The sequence below is a fragment of the Podarcis cretensis genome, assembly GCF_951804945.1.
Source record: "Podarcis cretensis genome assembly, chromosome: 4".
In the NCBI taxonomy this organism is placed as follows: Eukaryota; Metazoa; Chordata; class Lepidosauria; order Squamata; family Lacertidae; genus Podarcis; species Podarcis cretensis.
This window is the reverse complement of record NC_137173.1, coordinates 69374579-69400195: the sequence shown is the minus strand read 5'-3', so window position 1 is coordinate 69400195 and position 25617 is coordinate 69374579. Positions and strand designations below refer to the sequence as shown.

Here is a 25617-nt window from a genome sequence, read left to right as displayed (position 1 = left end):
ACTTGGCCTGGGCAAGGAACATGGGGAAGCTGGCTGGGTCCCCATCAAATTTCTCTGGCAAAGCCACCGGGTACTTGCCAGGAGCCGGGGCGTCGGCCCCAGGAGCCGGTAGGGCATCCAACCGCTTCTGAAGAGCCGTGACCACATCGCTGAGCTGCTGCATGGTGTGAGTCAAGGCCTGGTTCTCCTGGGCCAATGCCACCAGGGCAGCTGCTTGGTCGGCCATGGCTTCTGTCTGTTCCCGAACGCACCCCAACGAAGGGGGAGTGCGGGCTGGTGGGAGCAAACTGTGCTGATCCCGGGGGGGAGGTTACCGTAGGCGTAGTCAAAGTCCGGTCCTGGGTCACTAGCCTGGAATCAGTCCACAAGGAGCGGGGCGAGGTCCGAAACAGGAAGTCGGGCGGGGACAGGAGCACTGAAGAGTCAGGTCTGGGTCCGGGCATGAACAGGAACTCAACAACGACGTTGCTCCCACAACCTGGGTCCGGGCCGACTGGCCTTTATCTGTTCTGAGGCTAGGGGTGGTCCCGGCCCCCAGGAGACCCACCTCTCTTGGCCTTAAGGCGAGCACTCCTCCTGGGAGCAACCAGTTCCCTTTGCCTCTCTGCCCTGAGTCTCTGCAGTTCAGGAGAGGCTAAAGGGTTACTGGGCCCAGGGGGAGACTCACCTGCAGGCACTGAGTCCTCAACCACCTCTGGAGCCAGAGTAGGATCACCTGGTGCCTGCTCCTGAGGATCTAACACAGGTGCAGGCGCTTCAGAATCCAGGCCCTGCCCCTATTCAGCCGGCCCTGGAGGCAGGGACTCCTGTGCAGGCTGGGATTCCTCTGGTTCAGCCTCTGAATCGGAATCCCAGGCCATCACACCACCTGTCCTCTCGACCCGTGCCCGTCTTGGCTGATTACAGCGTGTCCAGATGATGTGCGGGCCCTCCTGGGGGATATCATCAATTTGTCCCTTGGCACGGGGACATTCCCAGGGGAACTGAAGGAGGCAGTGGTGCGCCCGCTCTTAAAGAAAACATCATTAGATCCTTTAGATCTATCCAATTACTGCCCGGTTTCGAATCTTCCGTTCCTGGGTAAGGTGATTGAGAGAGCGGTTGCTGAACAGCTTGGTGGGTTTCTGGATGAAACATCGGCTCTGAATCCATTCCAGTCTGGCTTCCGTGCTGGTCATGGGACCGAGACGGCTCTGGTTGCCCTAACAGATGATCTTCATAGACAGCTGGATCGAGGTGGGTCGGGGCTGCTGATTTTTCTAGATCTGTCAGCAGCTTTCGACATGGTTGATCACGAACTTCTGGACCATCGCCTTGCCGACGTGGGGATTCAGGGCACAGTCCTTCAATGGCTGCACTTGTTTCTCTCTGGTCGGGGACAGAGGGTGGCGCTGGGGGGGGGAATTGTCATCGTGCCACTCCTTGGTGTGTGGAGTACCTCAGGGTGCGATACTCTCCCCGATGCTTTTCAATATCTTTATGCGCCCCCTCGCCCAGCTTGTCCGGAGTTTTGGGCTGGGTTGCTATCAGTATGCTGATGACACCCAACTCTATCTGTTGATGGATGGCCATCCTGACTCGGCCCCAGACACACTGACCAGATGTTTGGAATCTGTGGCTGGATGGTTACGTGGGAGTCGGTTGAAGCTAAATGCTTTGAAGACAGAGGTCCTGTGGCTGGGACGGGATGATATGGGATTGGGGGGGCAACTCCCATCTCTTGCGGGGGCGCAATTAGTGCCAGCACCGTCCGTTAAAAGTTTGGGTGTAATCTTCGACATCTCCCTTTCAATGGAGGTGCAGATTGCAGCTACAACAAAGGTGGCATTTTTCCATGTCCACCAAGCTAAGCAGTTGGCTCCTTACCTCTCTCGCCCTGACCTAGCCACTGTGATCCACGCGACGGTCACCTCCAGACTGGATTGTTGTAACTTGCTCTACGTGGGGCTGCCCTTGAGACTGACCCAGAATCTCCAACGGGTGCAGAATGCTGCAGCGAGACTCCTTACGGGGTCTTCACTGCGAGTTCACATTCACCCAGTGCTATACCAGCTGCACTGCCTCCCGGTGGAGTACAGGATCAGGTTTAAGGTGCTGGTTTTAACCTTTAAAGCCCTATACGGCCTAGGACCCTCGTACCTATGGGACCGCCTCTCCTGGTATGCCCCACAGAGAAACTTACGGTCTTCAAATAAAAACATCTTGAAGGTCCTAGGCCACAGAGAAGTTAGGCTGGCCTCAACTAGAGCCAGGGCTTTTTCGGCCGTGGCTCCGATCTGGTGGAACACTCTGTCACAAGAGACTAGGGCCCTGCGGGACTTGACATCTTTCCGCAGGGCCTGCAAGACAGAGCTGTTCCGCCAGGCCTTTGGCCAGGGCACAGCCTGACTCCCTCCCTCGGCAATCTTCGCGTTGCTCTGGCCCAATGGTTGCCAGTGGCTTGAATTAATTAATTTTATAATGAATGATTTTAGAGTGTTGTTTGTGCTGTACTTTTGTACTGTTTTATTGTTGTTAGCCGCCCTGAGCCCGGCTTCGGCTGGGGAGGGCGGGATATAAATAATATTTATTATTTATTATTTATTATTTTTATTTTTATTTTTATTTTTATTTTTATTTTTTATTTTTATTTTTATTTTTATTTTTATTTTTATTTTTATTTTTATTTTTATTTTTATTTTTATTTTTATTTTTATTTTTATTTTTATTAGACCAGGCATATAACACAAAAAGGACAGGCTTATTGGGTTTGAAACTGATGCTTCACTCAGTATTGCTGTTACCCCTTCATCATAAATTCATATATAGGCATTTAAATATACACAGTTAACATGAAATCCACAAAACCTTCTTTAATACAGCTGCTTTCCAAAATCACTATGCAATTCCATTCCTAATAAAGATTATTATCCTTATGGAGAACCAGTAGAGAGATACTTAATCTCTGAACTAAAACTCAAAACATCATTATACTAGAAAAAATATGCAAGGAAACTGGAACACAGAAAACTCTGAGTCTATTAAATAAATTACAAGTTTCTTTTTCTCGGTTTAACAACTAGTGACCTCGTGAAATTGCAATTTCAAATCAATTAAAAGGATTTCTGTTGAATATTAAAATATAATCAAAACTTTGGATGCTGGCTGAAGAGTTACAGGGTTCAGCAGAAGCCTCGCTAAGTGCACAGAATATCATATACACTGTTGATATGACAGACAGGCAACTGAATGCACCAGCTGAATTCCCTGGCAGCTGAACTATTCTGTTGGCAAATATAATCCAGCAGAACAGAGCTGAAACAGAGGAGGGTGCTATACTCCAGCCTTCTCGATATGGTGCCCTCCATATATTTTGGACTACAACTCCTATCAGCCCATGTTGGTTGGAGCTGATGGGAGATGTGGCCCGAGGCATAAGGATGGCACCATGTCAGGGAAGACTGCTATAAACCTACAGTCTATGCATCCCCATTGATGGTGCAACTTTTACACCAGTCCCGGACTTGGTGGAGGGAATTTTACCGAAACCACCACCCAACCTGAGCACAGGTATAACTCAGCACATCACACATGAACATAAACCCAACACAAGGAGATCATAACTCATATGATAGGGCATGTAGCACTGGGCTCCTTCTCTCTGGCTCTGTATTGTACATACTTAAAAGAGTTGCCAAGGGGAAACTTTGGTGATGGCAAAGGAACCACATTGCACAAAACAGTCTGATGTTATAATTCACATGGGAACTACAGCACAGTGGTAAAGCCTCTCTGCCTAGAATAATATTTTCTGTATTGGGGAAATATTAAAGGTAAATAAAAAGAAGAGAACCACACTTCGTCTTTATTTCAGATTTTATAAATGAAAATGAAGGGAAATCTAATTCTGAAAGAATTTTCTCTTTCTTTTTCAATTTTTCTTTCCATTCTTTTAATTTCTCAACCAAGGACCTTGGAGGATTTACAGAATGACAGAATGGTAATTCGCAAGCACCTCTCAACCACCCTAAACACAAGGTAAGCATAGCTAAACCTTGCACACATCCTGTGAGAATTTTCTCTCCCCTTTGATGATGAGAAAAGAAACTACATTTAACAATTAACTGATGCAAAATGGGTGAAAAAAATATGGAAGAAATCTTCAACACAGTGCTATCAAGCAAGTATGTGGGAAGAATGTACACAACCTAGTCTGACAAGTCCTAAATGTAAAAAGTGGCTACGTCAAGAAAAAGACCTGCTATTCTATGCCAATTTAACTCTTTTTCTATGCCATAAAAGTATCAAAACAAGCAAACTATTGACAGGCCGTAACCTTCTATGTTTTCCCCAACTCCAGGCTCTGGGATTGAATCACAGATCCTTGGCACAAAGCCATGCTGCTAGAGCCCTACAGCTTTGCTGCAGAACACTGGCCCATTTTAGTGTGCCTTTCTCTACCTTCCAACCCCTAATCCCCATCCCATCATTTTATAATGAGAGGAAGCAATTAATGAGAAATATGGCTTAAATTAAATCAGAGGTAAAGTCTCGAAAATGTTTCACAGGGACCAAATCTTTTTCTTTTCTTTTTTTTTGTAATTTTCTTAACAATCTTTTTTTGTACTTAGATATGGTGAAGTGAAGGGACGCAGGTGGTGCTGTAGGTTAAACCACAGAGCCTAGGACTTGCCAATCAGAAGGTCGGCGGTTCGAATCCCTGCAACAGGGTGAGCTCCCGTTGCTCGGTTCCTGCTCCTGCCAACCTAGCAGTTCAAAAGCACACAGTGCAAGTAGGTAAATAGGTACCGCTCCGGCAGGAAGCTAAACGGCGTTTCCATGCGCTGCTCTGGTTCGCCAGAAGCGGCTTAGTCATGCTGGCCACATGACCCGGAAGCTGTACGCCGGCTCCCTCGGCCAGTAAAGCGAGATGAGCGCCGCAACCCCAGAGACGGTCACAACTGGACCTAATGGTCAGGGGTCCCTTTACCTTTACTATGGTGAAATGAAGGTGCCTGACAACAAATGATTTATTGCTATTGCTTTCCAAAACTAAAATAATATCTAAGCATTGGAATCAAGTGGAGGGAAATGGGAGTGGAGGGCTGCGGGATCCATTCCACAGCCAAGTGGTATGTTTGACACTAGGAGCTATTTGGCGAACCTGTTATGGACAGGGTTATAGGATTAATCATTAATTTGTGTTCACATATAATCACCATCTGCAACAAATCTTAAATGATAGTGGTTGAAGGTGTGGTGCATTTCAAAAATGTAGGCACTCTTGCATGCTTTCACAGCGTGTCATATCCTGCATACTGGACCGAAGCCAAAATTTCAAAATAATTAGATGTGCAAATAAGAGATTTTAAAAGTGAATAAATGTGTAATTACGTACAGTTTTGTTCTAGTTTGAGGCATTAGGAAATAATGACTAAAGTATTCTTTACCAACCTCAAAAACCAGAATTATTCTCTTAAAAATAAAATTAAACAACAGGCTTATGAACTGCTTAATATAAGCCCGAAGAGCTGCAGCAACCATTGCACGGTACACTGACAGAATATTTCTTGTAACATCGTCAGAATCAGTCCCAATTGCAATGTATAAACAGACAAAAGACAACAGGAAATTCCAAGAGCTTCAGCCAATAAATTCCATTGAGTTTTCCCAGTTAAAGAGTGTTTTTTTTCAAGTGAACTAACACGAACCTTGGTTGCACAAGGAATTCATAAATTCCCCACTCCTCAGTCAAAAGGTAAGTTACTCTTCTGCTCCTAACTTTCTTTAGGAAATTATATACCAAGAAATACAACAACTGCAGTATTAAAGCCACACATTAATTTCCTAATCTCTCTACCTACTTATTAGTGTAAGCGCAGAAACTCTGGAAAAAAAATAAAATAAGACTGCCAATATCATAATGCCAGCCTATGGTGCAATGGCATTTGGAATATAGTGTACAATTCTGGTAAAGGTAAAGGTAAAGGTAAAGGTACCCCTGCCCGTACGGGCCAGTCTTGACAGACTCTGGGGTTGTGCGCCCATCTCACTTAAGAGGCCAGGGGCCAGCGCTGTCCGGAGACACTTCCGGGTCACGTGGCCAGCGTGACATCGCTGCTCTGGCGAGCCAGAGCCGCACACGGAAACACCGTTTACCTTCCCGCTGGTAAGCGGTCCCTATTTATCTACTTGCACCTGGAGGTGCTTTCGAACTGCTAGGTTGGCAGGCGCTGGGACCGAGCAGCGGGAGCGCACCCCGCCGCAGGGATTCGAACCGCCGACCTTTCGATCGGCAAGTCCTAGGCGCTGAGGCTTTAACCCACAGCGCCACCTGCGTCCCATACAATTCTGGTAACCTCACCTCAAAAACAATATTGTAGAAATGAAACAGATTCAGAAAAGGGCCACCAAAATGATCAAAGGAATGGAGTGATTCCCCTATGAAGAATGGTTGCAGAGTTTAGGACATTTTAGTTTAGAGAAAAGGCAAGTAAGAAGTTTATAAACTTAAGCACTGCGTGGAGAAAGTAAACAAAGAAAGTTTTTCTCTCTCATAACACTGGAATTCGTGGACGTTGTTGGAAGTTTCATGTCAGATCAAAGAGAGTACAGTGGTACCTCGGGTTACATACGCTTCAGGTTACATATGCTTCAGGTCACATACGCTGCAGGTTACAGACTCCACTAACCCATAAATAGTACCTCGAGTTAAGAACTTTGCTTCAGGATGAGAACAGAAATCGTGCTCCGGTGGTGCGGCAGCAGCAGGAGGCCCCATTAGCTAAAGTGGTACCTCAGGTTAAGAACAGTTTCAGGTTAAGAACGGACCTCCGGAACGAATTAAGTTATGAACCAGAGGTACCACTGTACTTCTTCACATGGTGCATAGTCAACCTATGGAACTCCTCCCCCAGGAGGCAGTGAAAGCCACCAACTTGTATGGCTTTAAAAGAAGATGAGATAAATTCATGGAGGAGAGAGTGATCAATGGCTACTAGCCATGATGGCTGTGCTCTATATCCACAGTTAAAGGCAGCAATGCTTCAGAATACCAGCTGCTGGAAAGCACGGAAGGTAAGAGTGCTCTTGTGCTCATGTTCTGCTCCCTGGTTTCCCACAGGCATCTGGAAGGCCACTGTGAGAACAGGACGCTGGACAAGATGGGCCATTGGCCTGATTTAGCAGGCTCATCCTATGTTCATTCAGAATAGTTAGACCATACTTTTAGGCCTGTCTTGAGTTCCAGATTCAACATTTAGATAAAAACCTTCCCATAATGGCTACACATTTCAAGAAGTGATGTTACTTTTATATCATACATTGCTTATTTAGGGCATAATATTTTGAGCATATTATATTCTGCAGAGCTACAGAGTTTTAGTGTTCTGCTCTAAATATTTCCCGGTATCTAAAAGAGATGGATGACTGAGTTTAAAAAGCCCCCATGGAAATAAACCATGTTGGGTATTTTCCAGTGACTCTCCAATACTCTATTCTTGGACAGGGATTTTTTAGTTCATGGTAGCCATCTTAACGCCGGGTCTATCTGGGGTGAGTGGAATATCAAGATCAAAGGGGTATCAATATCCAGTATCAACAATGGGGCAGATAAGAGTGAACAAATTGAAACTTAAAGTCGAAGCAAGATAGGTGGTCAGAAGATAGTGAGTTTTCCTTCATATATCCTGCTGCAAATTCATTATTTGCTGCTGCTTTTGTTTTCCTTAAAGTAAAGTTCTCAAGGTCGAAGTTCTCTCTGGTTTGCATATTTCTTAATCTTTCCAAACAAAACTATTCTATAGGAAGGTTACAAAGGTTTATGGATTCCATTCTACAAAATGTGCAGGATGTTTTGCTTACAAATAAATCATAACCAGATGAAAGTATTTAACATCAAATAAGGAAGATATACTTTGGGGGTGGGAGTAAAAATAAAGATGCAGCAAAAACAAATCCTTCCTAAATCTCCTACATCCAATACTCTTATTAACATTTATAATGCTTATAAGCCTCAGAAGAGTTTCATTTGAATAGTCTCATATTTGAACTGAATTTATAGATGGAATCTGGGGGTTGTTGTTTACATCAGTCCCACACTGAAGCACATACTAACACTTACGTGTGGTTTAAACAAATTTTATATATGTAAATAGTTCTATCAATGTTCAATTGTATTTTAATGATTTTTCTTTGTTTTTAGCGATTCTTGTTTTTATCTGTAATGACTGTTTATTTGCAGGGATACAACCAGATTAAATAAATCTTAGTCAACTCATTGACTAAATCATATGATTATATCCACCAGTTATGTTTGCATACATTTCAAATGGCTATGAAGCCGTAAGTATATTCTCCTAATTTTCAGATGATGCACGTATGTGCAATAGCATAGCAAGTACCATCATAAAAGAGACATCTCCCATTTTATCTCACTTATGAGGCAATGACTCATGTTTGCATTGTTGTGGGCTGTCAATTAGTTCCAAACACCAAAGGAGCCCTTTAGATAGCCATTTATTTAGCTTCTTTGATGCATGGTCACTTTTGCAAACCAAGAGAGAACTTAAGAGGATTAAGGTCTGGGAGGTGAAACTGCTTTGTTTCTCATTCTAATTCACTCCAAGATACCAGAAAGGCAATGTTCATTACTATGGAAGAAAAACAAATATAAGCTTTCTGCATTTGACTGTGGGAAGAAGATTCAAATGACTAGGAACCACATGTGGCAGATTTAAGAGAGTGCAGAGCTCGCTCTTATGGGAACAATCATGTACAGCCTGAAACTACCATTGTCACTGCAAAACACATACATGTACACATAAGAACAGGAGGGAGCCACAGCAACAAATAAAAGACTCAAAAGGGGAAAACAAACTTGAAAAAGGGGCCAGCTGTTATTATTTATTTTTGCTCACTGCATATTTTAGAACGTAAGTTCTACCTTTAGAAGCAATCTCAGACCTTCTCACACAAAAGCTGCTGCCTATTGTACCACCCTTCCTTGCAATCTCAGTGTCAACCATTGCCATCTGCAGGGCTGCAGCAGCAAAGTGTGAATTGAAGAAGTTGTGTAAAAAGCTCTCTGTGAGAGTTATATTTAAAGGAGCCAGCACTCTGATTGTTTGAATACATTCTTCCACAAGAAATCAAGTTGTTGCAGAACCCTTTGTTTATCTAATAATGTTTGAGGGCCGATTCAGTTATTCTATCTACTCCCTATCTTGGTTTAGATCTGTGTAGAAAAAATGTGTACATCTATGTATTCCTGTCATATAGCGTACATGTCTATTATGCCTTGTATATTTGGGAACTGAGGCACCATATGCAAATTGGTGCTAAAATTTGGAAACATAATCCATGGAAATTTACTCTGATCCTTTCCACTTTTGTACAAAAATGCAGATACATTAACACCATCGTGAATGGCTAAATACAAGGGACCAATGGCAAGTAACGACAAAAAAAATGTAAAAACCATAGTCACACTGAATGAAGATGACAAATAGGTAATTAAACACAACAAAGAGCAATATAAACAGAGGTCCAAAATCCCAACCCCGCCCCCTGCCAAAATAAACACAAGGCAGAAAGCACATTGCCATTTTTTTCATAGCCGAGCAGTAACATACTGGGCACAAAACCAAACACAGCAGAATAAAGGTTCTGAATGTTAAATTGTTTCTTGCTCCGTTTGGACACAATTTACTCCAAGACTATGCTTTTTATCTATGAAAAGTTCAGCACAGGCCAGTCAATCAAAATAAGTCAACTGGCTAGTCAAGTACAGTAAAAGAAAAGAAAGAAAAGAAAAAGCATTGATAAGTTCAATATTTTATAACAAGGCCCAGAAGCCAGAATGAAAAGGAAGGATTAAACTAAGTGCCCTTTGTTAGTGTGAGGTTCTTTACATATTTCCAGTTTGCTTGCAGGTTATGGCAAGCAGTAAAATGATCCAAATCCAAATCTCCAAAGTGGCAATTTCTTAAATTAGTTTACTTTGGGCATGGCAACTTTAAAGTAGAAGACCACCATAGAAACTATTGAAATCCATAATGAGGCATATAAATGGTTCTGACTCATAACACAGCTATTCTCTGACCTTTAGAAGATCCTTAAAGCAACATTAGTAGATGCTACGTTTTCCCAAATAAAACTTAATTGCATTATGTTCTCTTGCATCTGAATTGTTCTAACTTTTCCCAGTTAAAAAGCCTAATGCATGAATAATGCTGCAGTCTGTAGTATAGATGAGAGATAAGCAGCCCACTCAATTTTTTCATCCCAAGTTCAGTCTGAACAATATGCATAGATAAGCATCTAAACATAAGCAGAGCCCTGTTGGATCAGACAGATATTCTAGTGACACCAGCATCCTATTTATAGTGGTTAGCCAGTTGCTTTCAATGGGTCCACGGGCAAATAATGTAAATAACAGCTACCCCATTATTATCACTAGTAAAATCCTGTTTGTGGGTTCCCAGGCTCTTCAGCTGCCTTCGTTATTAAAAAAAAAAAAAAGATAAAAAGGATAAAATAGATGACTGCTAAATACCAGCATTGACGCAGGCACAGCCTAAAGAAAGCAACATTTTGTAATTTTTCTTCTTCATAAATATTTTGCATATAAGAAGCCCTTGAAAATGAGATTGTTTTTATTATCCTCCCTAGTAAGTCAGACCTAAATATCTAAAAACAACAAATATTTTTAATTCACCAGTTCATATAGCAATTTTAAAGGCTGCTCAGGAGTAGCATAGAGCCTTTGGGTAATTCTAAAATCAGGGCCATCAGTGAGTAACTAGTTTCCCTCATGGGGTCAATGGCAAAATATGTGATTGTGTTATCAACAAAATTGATATTTTAACTGTTTGGGGAATACAATCCTTGAAGAGAACATTTATCTAGTATACATTGAGACCGCATTCAACCACTTAAAAACAGCAGGCAAAAACTAATTTCATAGAAAGAATCCCCCCCCCTTATTATATACTTCAAATGGAAATAACAGTTTGCCATGTACCAGACAGGGCCGACCATTTCAGCACTGTCCTCAGGAGACTTCAGGATCACATCTCACCTTTGGGAATCGTTATCTGACATCCTAGGTCACAGTCCTGCTGCAACTGATAAAAGGCCACTTCCTGTAACCGGGCACGCTCCAATTCAGAAAGACTTTGAACAGGAACAGACTTCAGCCGAACACTGCGCCCTGACATGCTGTTCCAAGTGAAGTCACCCTGCAGGAAATCAAGTGGAAAAGTATGAAGAGTCATATGGATAATCAACAGTTCACTGAGAATGCCACTCAGCCCTTTATCCCATAACTAAACATTTAACTTACGCTTTATTAAACACCCACAGTCACCATGCACATTCCATAATTTTTGCAGAAGGGCGTTCTAAACTTGTTTTAACATTATTGGTTGGAAAAGGACAGCTATCCGGCTTAACCGGTGACACATACGAAGCCTGTGGAGGGCTCTTTATTGAACCTCTACCACTGTAATTCCCACCAAGGATTGTGTCACTTCTAATGTACATGGCAATAGCATGTCTTCATTTATTCAAGTTGAGGAACATATTGGCCCGAATATAAGCCGCACCTTTAAAATTGGAAGGGGGGGAAATAGGTAAAGGACCCCTGACCGTTAGGTCCAGTTGTGGCCGACTCTGGGGTTGCGGCGCTCATCTCGCTTTATTTGCCGAGGGAGCCGGCGTACAGCTTCCGGGTCATGTGGCCAGCATGACTAAGCCACTTCTGGCGAACCAGAGCAGTGCACGGAAACGCCGTTTACCTTCCCGCCGGAGCGGTACCTATTTATCTACTTGCACTTTGAGGTGCTTTTGAACTGCTAGGTTGGCAGGAGCAGGGACCGAGCAACAGGAGCTCACCCTGACGCGGGGATTCGAACCGCCGACCTTCTGATTGGCAAACCCTAGGCTCTGTGGTTTAACCCACAGCGCCAGAAATACCCGAATATAAACTGCTCAAATCCTTGCTGCACCTGTCTGCAAACTGGGGGCGGGGGGGAGTCACGCTGTGTTGCCGACAGCCTTTCCCCTTCCTCACTCTCTCCCTTCCTGGCCTTGGGGTTGAGGACAGGGGACTATGCACGGGGCAGGCGCTGCTTTGCCGCGCTCCTGGCTGCATACCGTAAGGTCGTGAATATAACCTGCACTTTAGCTTTTCACTGTCGGAATTTGGGGGGGAAGTGAGGCTTATATTCAGGCCAATACGGTAACTAAACGATGCCTTTTCATTTCTAATTTATTATACATGTAAATGAGTATTCTGAAAATGTGAGGCATGTTACTTATTAACAAAGCCAAGGATATGAGAACAAGCAATAATAATTTACAATTTAGAGAATGGCCATAGCTTAATGATAAAGTATCCACTTTGCATGCAAAAGTTCCCAAGTTCAGTCCCCAGTATCTCCAAGGTAAGGGTAAGCAAATAGACTCCTGTCTGGAACCTTGAAAAGCTAGACCAGTGATGAAATAAATTTCAAAAGGACTTCATGTCACCATATACCAGAATATTTGCAGTGTAGAATACTCAGAAAGCAAAACAAGGCTGAAATCTGTCATGAACTTCCAACCATAAAAAGCTTTTCAATGAAAGCAAAAAGCATCCTATGTTTATACTGTTCAATGCAACACATATGTGTAAATCCATAAACATCTTCAAGCAAATGCCACAAACACATAAGCATGAACAATATTTGCATACGTGTTTTGTATGTTTTAAGTCACATTCCACTGAAACTTTAACGAATATTTGGCACGCAGGTTCTAAAGAGTTGCACTTGTCTTTGGTATTATTCAACGTTGTGACACTTAAAATGTCAGGCGTGGTTTGAAAGATATGCATCGTGATTCACTTATGAGCTGATTCAGCAAACCTAAACAAGAAGCATCCTATACATATCTACTTACCTCTGTGTCCTATTCAGTTACATGGGCCTTACTCCCATATATAGTAGTATAGGATTGCAGCCTTAATGTTACAATTGGTGCAGAATGAAATGAAGTAAGGTAGCAACAGACAAAGATTAAGATATCAATAAAAGGAATTTGGGCAGGAAAGATTAATTACTGCTATTCTTCATTTAAAATTCCTTAGCAATGTTAATAGTAATTAAGGCTAAAGACTAAATTTGTCATCTGGAAGGTAGCCTACTAACTTCTTTTGGAAGTCTGGGCTACTCCTTAATACTGTTTTCAGGATCCAATCCTGAAAACTAACAAGTTCACAGATAAGCACAAAAATAACAGTTCTAGACAAAGGACCACAGTGGATTTTTTTTTGCCCAGGGAGCATGTATCCCTGCCACCAGTAGTGCAAAGAAATCTAGCATGTGTTAACTTTGCTGCAGTAAATTCTCTCCTAGGCCACTCTAACATGATGTTAGTGAAGACTGTATCTGTCAAAATATTTTTGGAAAATGCTCTGTTATGAACACTGGAATCTCCTGATCTAACTGAGATGAGCAATAAATGTTTACTTTCAGCTGTCTGCTTTATTTAGAAACTAAATGAATTAAAACAAACCAAAGTAACATAAAACTTTAGACCGTTCACAAGAGGGGCACAAGCTAGTACAATAAGATTCATTATACTAAAAACATTGTGTACACTAAACATTTGTTCAAGAAGCTCATTTTGTCCCAACACAACTTAATTATGGGGGAAGTGGAAGGGGAGTTGCCAGTTGTAGATCTTCCTTCCTTTATGGAACCTAGGCCTTGCCTCTGATGAATGGCGGAAAGACTTGCTTGGTTACAAGCCCTGCCCTCGATCCCCATTCTCAAGAAGAACACAAAGGATCTGTTTAACTAAGCTCTGTGGGAGAAAATGTGCTTTGCAGACAGAAGGTCCCTAGTCAGCCCTGGGTATCTCAAGAAGCAATGGCTTCATACTGGCATCTTTTAATCCAACCATAATTAATATTAAGCACAGTTTGTTGATTTGGTTGAAACAAGTTATAGTTGTTGTTTTTTAAAAAAGGAAGTGAACGTTTTTGAATGCCTCCTTGGAGCTGGTGCCAGCGAGGTGGGACATGCAGGAGTCTGTTCACATTGTACTGGACAACGTTTTAACACGATGTCTTCCCATGATCAGATTTCTTATTGCTAACCTACTGAGTGGGAAGGGTGAGGTGCAGGGGTTTGAGAAGAAAATGGAGCAACATGCAGAAATTGGTAGGAAATGGATGTAAATGGTGCTACTAAATGCATCCAATTTCATTTAAAGATTGAATTGGGAGGCAGTACAGTGGTATCTCTGGATGCGAACGGGATCCGTTCTGGAGCCCCGTTCGCATCCTGAAGTGAACGCAACCCGCGTCTGCATGTGCGTGGGTCGCGATTTGCCGCTTCCATCCATGCGCGTGACGTCATTTTGAGCATCTGTGCATGTGTGAGCGGCAAAACCCGGAAGTAACACGTTCTGTAACTTCGGGGTTGCTGCGGAGCGTAACCAGAAAACGCTCAACCTGAAGCATATTTAACCCAAGGTATGACTGTAATGCTAAGCTAGATGTCCATTTTAAAGGACTGAATCCATGTTAGTGCCCCTTAGCCTACTATTCTTGAGTAAGATTCCTGACTGCACTTTAGTCACTAAATACAGATGTCCTGCCTTTGTCAAAAGCCATGGGGTCAATATAATCCACTGAAGCAAGCCTTTCCTGTATTAAGAAACTTGGCAATTACTCAATGACTTTTCACTTTCTCGTCTTTCAGATGGCTCATGAACCACTTCGGGATAATTCAGATGGCTAGAGCATGGTGTGGATAATGCCAAGGTTGCAGGTTAAACCCCCATATGGGACAGCTGTGTATTCCTGCATTACATGGGGGTTGGAGATGATCCTCAGGATCCCTTCCAACTCTACAATTCTATGGTTCTATGTCTGTCTACCCCTTTTCATAAGTTCTGCATAGCATTTCACCATGAGGAATGTTGCTTTCTGTCCACGGGGAGGCTAAATTTACATGCACAGGAGAAATACAATTTACCGTATTTTTCGCCCTATAGGACGCACCATCCCATAAGGTGCACCTAGTTTTTTTGGGGGGAAATAAAGGGGGGGAAATTATTTTTCCCCCTAAGCACGTGGCTGGGGCGGGGGAAGCCCGAGCTTCCCCCGACCCCAGCCCCCAGACAGGCAGCTCTCTGCAAGCTGTGGGAGCCCAGCGCTGGCTCCCGCTGCTTGCTGAGAGGTGCGCGAAGCCTGGACGCGCTGAGCTCAGCACGTGCAGGCTTCAGCATGCAGGCAACTCTCCGCAAGCCGCGGGAGCCAGGAGCCAGGCTCCTGTGGCTTGCGGAGAGCTGCATGAAGCCTGGAGAGTGAGAGGGGTCGGTGCGCACCGACCCCTCTCGCTCTCCAAGCTTCAGCGAAAGCCTGCATTCGCCCCATAGGACGCACACACATTTCCCCTTCATTTTTGGAGGGGAAAAAGTGCGTCCTATAGGGCGAAAAATACGTATGTACTTCAAACATAAATTCAGTATATGTCTGCGTCAGATACATACAAGAGTAGCTGAATCATTGTACAAGCTTACATCATAGTAAAGGGGCGGATGTACATAAACCCAGTTGCATTCCAAGAGCATGAAGGAAGTGTGAAAACAGCTTGATATTAAGATTCACTATGAAACAGTTGTGCTTCGTGTATTACTTGCTACAAAATTCATGTAAGACAAAATCTTCCTGCAATGGAGAAAGTATCCTTCAATCTCTTATAATCCAAACATGATTTCTTACAAAATCAATAGGCACACTATTTATTAATGTTAGCAACAGTTCAGTTTCATATGAAGATTGCTCATGCCATCTGATGAATACCACAAATTTCAGAAATGTGTGGAGGCAAGAAGTTATCAAGTTTTAGACCTACGCAAGGATGGCCAGCCCCTGATGGCACAAAACCTGCTCCGATCTTCTGATACCCCCCACACCCATCCTAGTTTAAGATGTTTCAAATCCAGTTATTTGCATGAAAATAATTAAGGGTGGAAAATGCGAGAAGATGCCTTACATGGTATGTGCACAGAATGGATGCAATATGAAAGGGAAGAAATCCCTAACATGTAAGGTACTTATTGAAGAAGCTGGTACCTCCTTAAATATTAAAATGAAGTGTGGGATGCAACGTGGAGGAAAGTGACATTGAAATCAGCTTCAGAAAGCATCGAAGAAGCAACCTTAAAAACAATCCATAGGTGGCACTGGACTCTACTTAAATTAAAACACCATAAATCCAAATACAGTGGTACCTCGGGTTACATATGCTTCAGGTTATGTACGCTTCAGGTTTCAGACTCCGCTAACCCAGAAATAGTGCTTCAGGTTAAGAACTTTGCTTCAGGATGAGAACAGAAATTGTGCTCTGGCAGCGCGGCGGCAGCAGGAGGCCCCATTAGCTAAAGTGGTGCTTCAGGTTAAGAACAGTTTCAGGTTAAGAACGGACCTCCGGAACGAATTAAGTACTTAACCTGAGGTACCACTGTATTTCTGTTGGAGATGTTGCGGAGAGGTGAGGGATTATTTCTTTGGTGGGAATGTTGTTTTGTGAAAAATTACTGGGATGGAGTTCTTGCCCAAATTATAGGCTATAGGACAGCACCCCCTCCCCAGTTCCACCTCTGGCTTACTTAATATCAGTAGACTGGGTGGTTTTGAGATCCATAAAGAACATGTTTCCTGTGTTACTGGTAGCAGCATGCTTAGAGTTGGCCAACCAATGGAAAACATCCATATTCACCATGGCAGGGTGCTTAGATAAAATTTGGTCTCTGAAAGTCTGATGTATTGATACCGCATACTTAGGGGGGAGGGCGCAAATAAATCTGATAGTATCTGAGGGCACTTTTTGTTTTATGTGAATAGAAATGTGAATATCCGATGTTAACCATTGACTCAAATTGCTCTATGGAGAGGATATATGTACATTCCGGCCTCTTATTAACCCTCCCTAAAGTTCATGCTTAAATTGATGCAAGATTCACAACACATCCTCTTTGTTGTATATAGATTCTATGCCTATTATTTTGAACTCTAAAGACTCCTATTTTGTTTCCTGTGTGTGTCTTGTTACCATTATAATCCAATTAAACTATTTTTAAAAAATCATGCCATGTAGACAAACAATGAATGTAGCAATGTGAAATAAGTAACTCAGAAAATTCAAATAAAACAAACAGTATCCTAATTTCTGAGGCTTGATTTAACTATAGCAGACCTCTGTGAAAAGAAAATAGTCATAGCCTCAGTTTTGAAAGCATTGGTATCTTTCTGACACTACAATGCTTGAGTTTAGCTGACCACATTGCTCATCTCTGGACAAGAGATGTCTAAAATTATAGAAGATGTCATGTTACCTATTAAATATACACTGGAGGAGTATACCCCACAATACATCCACTTATATTTACAAATGCAATTAAAATCAAGTATCATGCAAGCATTTTAACTCTAGTCTGCCATTCTAAATCAAATCAGCAATGGTCTAAATCTGGACTATGTCAACAACTTCCAGGCATACCACAGATAAATGCAGGGACCATTTCAGTGGACTGTCACCTTTACTATCAGGGAGCTCAAATCCAGCAGCAACCCATTCCCCACTCCCACCGCTGTCCCAGCCTGGAACCTAGACTATGTCAACAGCTGCCAAGAGTCAGATTGGATAGCTCAGTTGGTGGAGCATGAGAACCTTAATCTCAGGGTTGTGGGTTCAAGCCCCACATTGGGCAAATGATTCTTGCATTGCAGTGGGTTGGACTAGATGACCCTTGTGGTCCCTTCCAACTCTACAGTCCTGTGATTATGATTCTATGAGAAAAGGCACGCCAAAGATGCATACATGCTGGAGTGTAACTGCTATACAGTGGACGCTCGGGTTGTGAAGTGATCCATGCGGGATGCACGTTTGCAACCGGCAGCATTCGCAACCCGCATCTGCGCATGCGCAGGTTGTGATTCTGCACATGTGCAAAGCACAATTGAGTGCTTCTGTGCATGTGCAACTGCCGAAACCCGGAAGTAACCCGTTCCGGTACTTCCAGGTTTCGGCGGTCCACAACCCGAAAAAACGCAACCTGAAGCAGCTGTAACCCGAGGTATGACTGTATACCACTTTGAAAGCAAATCTTTACTAAATAGCAGGGGATAAAATATAACCAATGAAACAATTGATGAATCGGAATACTTTTGACCTACTGGTAATTGTATAAGTGACCAGCATAAAATGGGAATAGCACAGACGCACACTTTTGTTTTGTTCCCTGGTCTCAAGATACACTTTAACCTTATTCCCATCCTTCTTTCCACATGTTGATCAAATGCATGGAGAGACCTCTTGGCCCTGCCAACCTCCAAAGGTGTCCATCCCTTTGTGAGTTCAGCAGAAGGTTAAATCAGGCCTCTCCATGCACAGAGCTGTGTGCTTGTAGACTCTTTGACATGATCAGGAGCCCCTCAATAAGAGGGGTTCTGAATGTGTGGAATCTGTGTGCCTACAGCTATAGGCACATAGAAGCTCTATGCTCACCCTTTGCTAAATGTTCAAAGGAACAGGGCCAGGAAGTGGGATCCTACTCCCCCCGCCCCTGCATTCAGCCAACATGTAGAATGGGAAGCAAAAAGAGGGATGTAGTTTTTCTTGGAAATTAGACACACATATACTTAACAGCTCCCTTTAGACTTATCAGTTACTTGCCAGGGTTTAAGAATGTACATGTTGCATTTTATACAGTCATTAGACCAACATGAAAGCATTTCTCCCAATGACTGTCTTTCATTCCTTTCTCATGTCAGAGCTTTCGGACTCTCTTTAGAAAAGTGTCGCACGTGATTAGGACAGATCAAGTGGAAGCCCTTTGCAATCTTCAATCGTTGGTGCGCTAAAATTCAAATGGTGCCCTTTAGTTTCATTCTTCGTTTTAAGCAGCGCATTTATTTTGGACAGGGAGAAGGAAAAAAATAGCCATAAAATTTCCCACTGTTATGAAAAACAGAAACAATTGCTAGAGTTACGAGATACTCTTGAGACTGAGCCAAGAGATGACCGGCTTTTAGTTGGGACTATGCTCTGCAACAAGTTATAAATTTGAAGATTCAGATCATGGATGGCCATTGGGGGGCTCACACTAATCTCCAAAGATCTGGAGACTAGAAGGTAGCTGCTGCCATCAACTAGCAAGCACTTGCAGGCTCAGGCACAGCCCAAGTTATTAGATAACAAATCTCAAAGAGATTTAAAATTAAGTTGGGAAATACTTCTGTTTCTCGGAGCAGTAAAACATTTTCTCTTCTTTATGAGTGAAACCAAAGGCATGCCAATTCTCCTTAACATTTAGCATGGGTCCTAGGAGCCAGAAAACAGAGCAGTCAAATCATAGGTCATTAAACTGACCATCCATTTTAGTTTGCTTTATAAAATTTGGAGCAAAACCACTGAGTATATGCTTCTATAGCCAGGGTAGCTATCATGGTGCCCTCTGGATGTTGTTGGCTACAATTACCTATCATCCCGGACCATTGGGCCAAGTTGTCTGTGGCTGCTGCTTGTTAGATTCCAACACAATCTGGAGGGCACCATGTTGCCTTTGACTGGTTGCGCTAACTGCATTTAAACATTGTCTACGTAATACTTCCCTCCACACAGTTTTCAGTAACTAGCATTACAGAGCTTGTATGCTCACTTATAAACATGATAAAAAGTGATCAGAGACTTCAAACAATTTTCAGCCAAGCCAACTTAAGTCTAGTCATATAATTGACTTTAATTACACAACACCACTGCTGATTGAAAGGGTTTTGCCCCTCTCAGACTTGTTAGCAGTACATGCAAAGTCATGAAAACAGACAAAATAAAGGGTATTTGAGAACTCGCTGCTTGTTGACTTCTTAGCCTGCTAAGTGGCAGGTAGAGCTGTTTCCCTTACCAAGCAAGAAATATGTTGTGAATGGTGAAAAGTTGTTTGGGTAGGGTTGTTGTTTTCTGCCAAGTTAGCTATAGCAAGTAAAAATTAAAACAGAGCAAGTTACTATTCAAAAGTACTACAATACAGCTGTGCTCCACAATCACATAACTATTTTCTTACCCATTAACCCAAATCTGCTTTTCCACAGTCGTCCTTCATGAAACCAAACTTGATGAAGATTAATCCATTGTAGAACTCCTATTCGAAGAAAGGCACATTTTTTTCCTGGAGACGTGTATATATCAGGTATCTTAGAGACAGCCCAAACTGTAACTCCTACAATCACTTTAGTTGCCACAGGTTTCTACCACCATAAATCTTAAGAATCAAAAGAAATGAAAATTAATCTCTTAACTGGAATTCCAAGTAAGTTCAACAAGTTTAGCATTGCCAAATTCTAGATAAGTCTGCATGTTGGAAAAAGGTACACACAATCTATAACTGCTTCTTATTCCATAATGTTGTTTTGAAGCAGTGCAAGGAGTGGTTATCTTTCCCCTCCTTCCAAAGAAAATCCTCTTCCACATGGCTCTTCAAATGCAGAACTGCACTGTAACTGTGCAAACTTTCCTTATTAGGAACGCTCCAAAGAATGCTGCACACATCTGGTAAAATCCCTTTGAGTATGGTAAAGACATCTCATGTTCTCTCTCATCTAGGACGGTCAGTCCTTGATTTTCAATCTTTAGTGCAATTTCTCTGACCCTAACAAACAAGAAGTTGCAACATCAACGGCAAACCTATTGGAAACGCAAGCCACACATATGCTAAACTGTGATAAATGCTTTTTGAAAAATAAAACTTGCTTTTTACAATAAGCCAATAACATTTTACTGCTAAAATGGGTTGAGGGGGAAATACTATGAACCAATCCATCCCTGACTAATTTTGTATGGGGGTGGGTATGGGTTTTTAACTGAAGATTAAAATAACGTTCAGCATTTCTTGTATCTGTATCTCAAATAAATCTATATCTCAATAAATCTATATCTAGATATCACCCTTTTGATAGATGTGAGCATACCTTTTATTACGTCCTTCCCCCATTTTATGTCCCTCTGTTCTCAATAAAGCTATTTTTTTAAGACTGTAGCCTTTCAAAGAACTTGCTATATATTGTATAATGCAATATAACCTTATTAGAAGCAGGGGGAAACCTAGACTTGTTGTTTTGTGAAAATGCCTTATGCCTCAAGCATAGACTGTTGCACTCCATTACACGTGGGGCTATCTTAGAAGGCTGAAACCTTCAATTAGTATGGAATATGGCCGCTACTTAAGCACAAATCAAAGTGCTGTTTTTGACCTACAATGTCATGAACAGATTGAGTCTGGAGCATCTTAAAGACCACCTACACCTAGATGAAGTGACCTCTATATTTAGATTCCTTGTTGCAGAGGTTGCAGTCCCCACCTCTGGAGATAAGGTGTATGTGCCATAAAAATTGGGCATTTTCTTTGGTGGCAGCCAAAAATTTGAACAGTCCAATTTCTTTCAACAGGCACCTATGTTAAGCTGTTAAATGCCAATTAAATATCTCCCTGTTTGCTTCTGGGAAGCATTTAGTTTCATTAGTTGCTGTATCCCTTTGTCCCTGCTATTTGCTTTGCTGTGATTTTACTTTTGATTAAAATAAGCAGAACTAGAGAAATTGTTACCCGGATGATTTGCAAAAGATAATCGTCAACTTAGGAAGCCAAATAGTTATGTTGTGTTTTATTCCTGCATGCATGCATGCATGCATTTTAGGCACATGCATCTCAACTTCCTACCCTTTCTACCAAAGATAACCATCTCGAAGATGGTCAACATGATCAAAACTCATAACTGACACACTAAAAATAATTGCACAAATTAATTACGAGCAAGTTACTGTGTCATCTGCCCAGCTATAGTGAGATGCCTTTAAATTTCTATTTAAATTACAGAAATTCTTTAAAAATGTGTTTATATTAATACAAACTAGCACATCATTTTATTTTGCAAACTTGTGTGGTTTTCCTATTAACCCTTTCCCTACAAAGAATACTGCAACCTCCAAAGCCACAGTTTTGGCCTACATTTCCCACTTCTCCCATCAGGCCTCCCTTACCCTTTTCCAACAAAGCTGCTCCACTCCACACACACCATGAAAGGGTTTCTAACAGCTGTCATAGCTACAAGGAAACACTGTGTTCAACTGCATCTCTCTGAATACCAGATATCATGGACAAAACGCTACTTGTTTGAATTTACTAAGGCCATAAAATATGGAGAAGATTAATGCATTCGCCTTCACCTAAGCTTTGCAAAGATATTTGGATTGCTAGTGTGGAAAACAGAGTGCTGGACTAGATTAAGACAAGTGATTTACTCAAGACAACAAATCTGAGATTGGATCAGAGCCTCCTGCAAATAAATGTCCCTGTCCAACACCACTTGACCCAGTATTTCCTGCAATGCCACGGTATGTCACACTCAGAAGTGCTCCTTTTTGCCCTATCCCCAAGTTCCCATTTGCCACAGACGTAAAGAAAAGAAGAAAAATGCACTTTCAGCACTATAGTCTCTTCCTCTTAACCATTCAAGTCAAAACCCTATTTTTTCCTAGGTTCAGAACCGGTACTAAGAAGAGCTTTCCCCTTCAACCTTCTCCCACACAGGGACCCCAGTCCTAACGTCTCCGATATTCTTCCAGTTCTGCCTCGAAGCAGGAGATCAAAGGTGCAAAATGTAAAATGGGAAGCTGCGGCTTTAAGGACTTAGTGAACAGGCTCCAATATCTATCGTGCCTTCACCAATCATCCTTCCTTCACTGCGCCATAGCACTAGTATCTGCACATGGCTCATTGCTAAGCTATTAGCGCAGGCAGCACGACAAGAATCATCCTGTTAAGAGCAGCATTCTCTGCTCAGCCCAATTTATCTCCAAGTACTACTTGCTAAGGCTCCCTGACCTGCCTTCCCATGGTTGTTACTAGATCATTGAAGCAGTCCTCAGCTTGGTTCCCATCCTTTCTTCCCATCTCTTGCTGTGCCATATCCCTTCCTCCCCTTCCCCGCCCCCTGAGCTGAAGCACAGTGCTGATTTTCCTGCCAGCAATAATCTTTCCTCTCTTGTTCTTCCTGGCTGATCCCAAATTTCTGTTTTCTTTCCTTTCCATTCCTGAAATCCACTACTCATTGCAAAACCCAACTCGAACCTCTTTTCTCCTCTCTTTCTGCCCTGGCTATTGAGTTTCTATCTTTTCTTTTGTGGGACCCCATTGTGTGTAAGGGTGTGTGGGTGTAGCTAGAAAGTTACACAAGTCTGGTCCAAGCAACATTCTTGCAGTCTGGGGTAGAACTCGACTGCTTTTAAATCTTGGCTCTCTTTCTTCCTGGGTAGCAGATAATGAAGAGGCAGCCTCTACAACCATAACACCATATTCAACCAGTTTTCCAACCATGAGCTGATGAGAGAGAAACTGCTAATCTGATGGAAGTAGTAATCTTCAATTCTTTTCATGAAGGTGTAAAAAAATCTCTAGAAACAGTTAAGCAGCATTGAGGCTACAGCGGAACCAAGTCCTACTAAAGCAAAAGACCTGCTTCTAAGAAGACAAAGATTGGACTGGGCTAAGCTTGGTACAGTAATTGTTCGTGATCTCTTGCTGCTGTCTGCACAGCACTGTTCTAAAAGTGCACCTGTATATATATATATACAAACAGTCACACAACAAAGAAGATAGCAAGCTGCCAATTAATCTGACATACACACGCCCGGGTTCTGTACTGGTGGTGACTGACCAGGGATGGAGTGGTGGTGGAGAGGTCAATGAAGATGTCAACCCAGTGTGCGGGAAGCTGTGAAAAAGGCAAATTGCTTGCTACGGATCATTAGGAAAGGAATTGAAAATAAAAATGCCGCAATCACCATGCCGTTATACAAATACTGTGTACCATTCCGGTTGCCAAACCTCAGAAAGGATACTGCAAAGTTGGAAAAGATGCAGAAAAAAGGATTAGGATTCTAGACTGCAAAAAATAAATGGCTTTCAAAGCGCATCAGTTTGTAGCTAAAATAACCAAAGCAGCAACTGTTGAACTAATGTCAATTTGGCTTAAACACCTTTTCTTACTGGTAACCCATTCAAATTCATGAGCTTCTTTTTTTTAATAAATAAAGTTTTATTGAGATGTAGGCTAGGGCTGGGCAATGTATTGATACATTGTCCAAAATCAGTTTGAAGTCCACACCGTGGTAATGATTTCATAATATTCAGCATGGTGATATATTGCAAATCACAATGTGTGTGTGTGTGTGTGTGTGCGCGCACACACACACACGCTATATGTCTTCTGTGTCTTCAAAATATAATAAATACTTACTGGGCAGTTGAAACTTAGAGAGAAAAGACTCCAAGCAGCTGTTCCTCATCAGAAAAAGACAGCTGTAAGGGCTCCTGGAAACTGTTACCCTTACATATTGTTTTTAAATATGCCTTCCTATTTTTAGGAATCAGTGGCTTGGATCCCAACTTTTAGTTCTACTCACGGGGGGAAGGGGGGAACCTGTCAGGGTTCCCATGTATCCTAGCCCAACCACTCTGCTCATAGAGCATCCTCAGAACCTTCCACAAGCAAAACTCACCTTTCATGAACCAAAGCTCTTTCTGTTCTCAAAGTGAAAAGTTAGGCTGAAAGCCAATGAAACAATAGTTTGCTCCCGGAGATGAAAGCTGGTGCCAATGTGAACACTAACTATATTGACTCAGAATTCTGCATTCTCGCTTAGTCAAGGAAGTTTTCCCGACATCTAATTACCAAATTCTTTTAACTCCTTGAAATTATAAGCTAAACAAATAATTTGGCTAGTGTTGCTAGCTTTACTGGTACTTGTTTTAAAGGGGAGTGGGGACATATAGCTTTCGTTATTTCTGTGAAAAGGAAACAAAAATGTATAGCTCTACCATTTATTGTAAACAAGTAAACATATGGATGTTGGCAGCTCCTCAAGAAGCAACACAATCCCGCAATACGCAGTTCATAACCAGTTTTCTGATTCCGTGTGTGTGTGTGCGCGCTTGCGTGCGTGCGTGCAAGGACTATAGATGAAATGTAAAGTTACAAAATGTTAGATATCTGTAATACAATGCATCTATTCTCCTCCCTTTCCTTAATAGTTTGTTTGTGTGTGTTATTTTAAACCAGGACACAAGTTAAGGCCTAAAGATAGATCACAAACACCTCTCTATTTGCAACAAACTGGAATATACCTGTTACATTACAGTCGTACCTTGGGTGTCGAACGCCCTGGAACTCGGACGTTTTGGATCCTGAACGCCACAACAAGTGATTGTTCCGGTTTGCAAACGTTCTTTTGGAAACCGAACATCTGACGGGGCTTCTGTGGCTTCTGATTGGCTGCAGGAGCTTCCTGCAGCCAATCAGAACCCGTGATTTGGTTTTTGAACGTTTTGGAAGTTGAATGGACTTCCAGAATGGATTCTGTTCGACTTCCAAGGTACGACTGTATGTGGAGTCCGCCCAGATCTTTATGGGAACAGCTAAGCCCAAACTTTATCAAAATTAGGAAAGTGCCTTTATCATTACCAATTCCCACTAGATTCTGATATATGTGAAGGACTTGGCTTCTTTTTCCCACCTCAGAATCTTCA

General features: G+C 42.3%; 1 protein-coding gene across 7 annotated transcripts in view; it reads right to left on the bottom strand.

Moving 5' to 3' along the window:
* The window catches only part of ARHGAP6 (Rho GTPase activating protein 6), a 209000-nt gene that overhangs the window by 48399 nt on the left and 134984 nt on the right, over positions 1–25617 (bottom strand). For 6 of the 7 annotated variants that reach the window (XR_013837852.1, XM_079972558.1, XM_079972559.1 and 3 more), the window contains exon 2: positions 11060–11219. Coding sequence is in view for 6 of the 7 variants with exons in the window: in XM_079972561.1 (XP_079828687.1) it covers positions 11060–11219 (160 nt within the window). In the remaining variant the exon portion in view is untranslated. Of the gene's footprint in view, positions 1–11059; positions 11220–20097; positions 20243–25617 lie in introns of those variants that run through there. The other variant, XM_079972563.1, reaches the window with a different exon arrangement.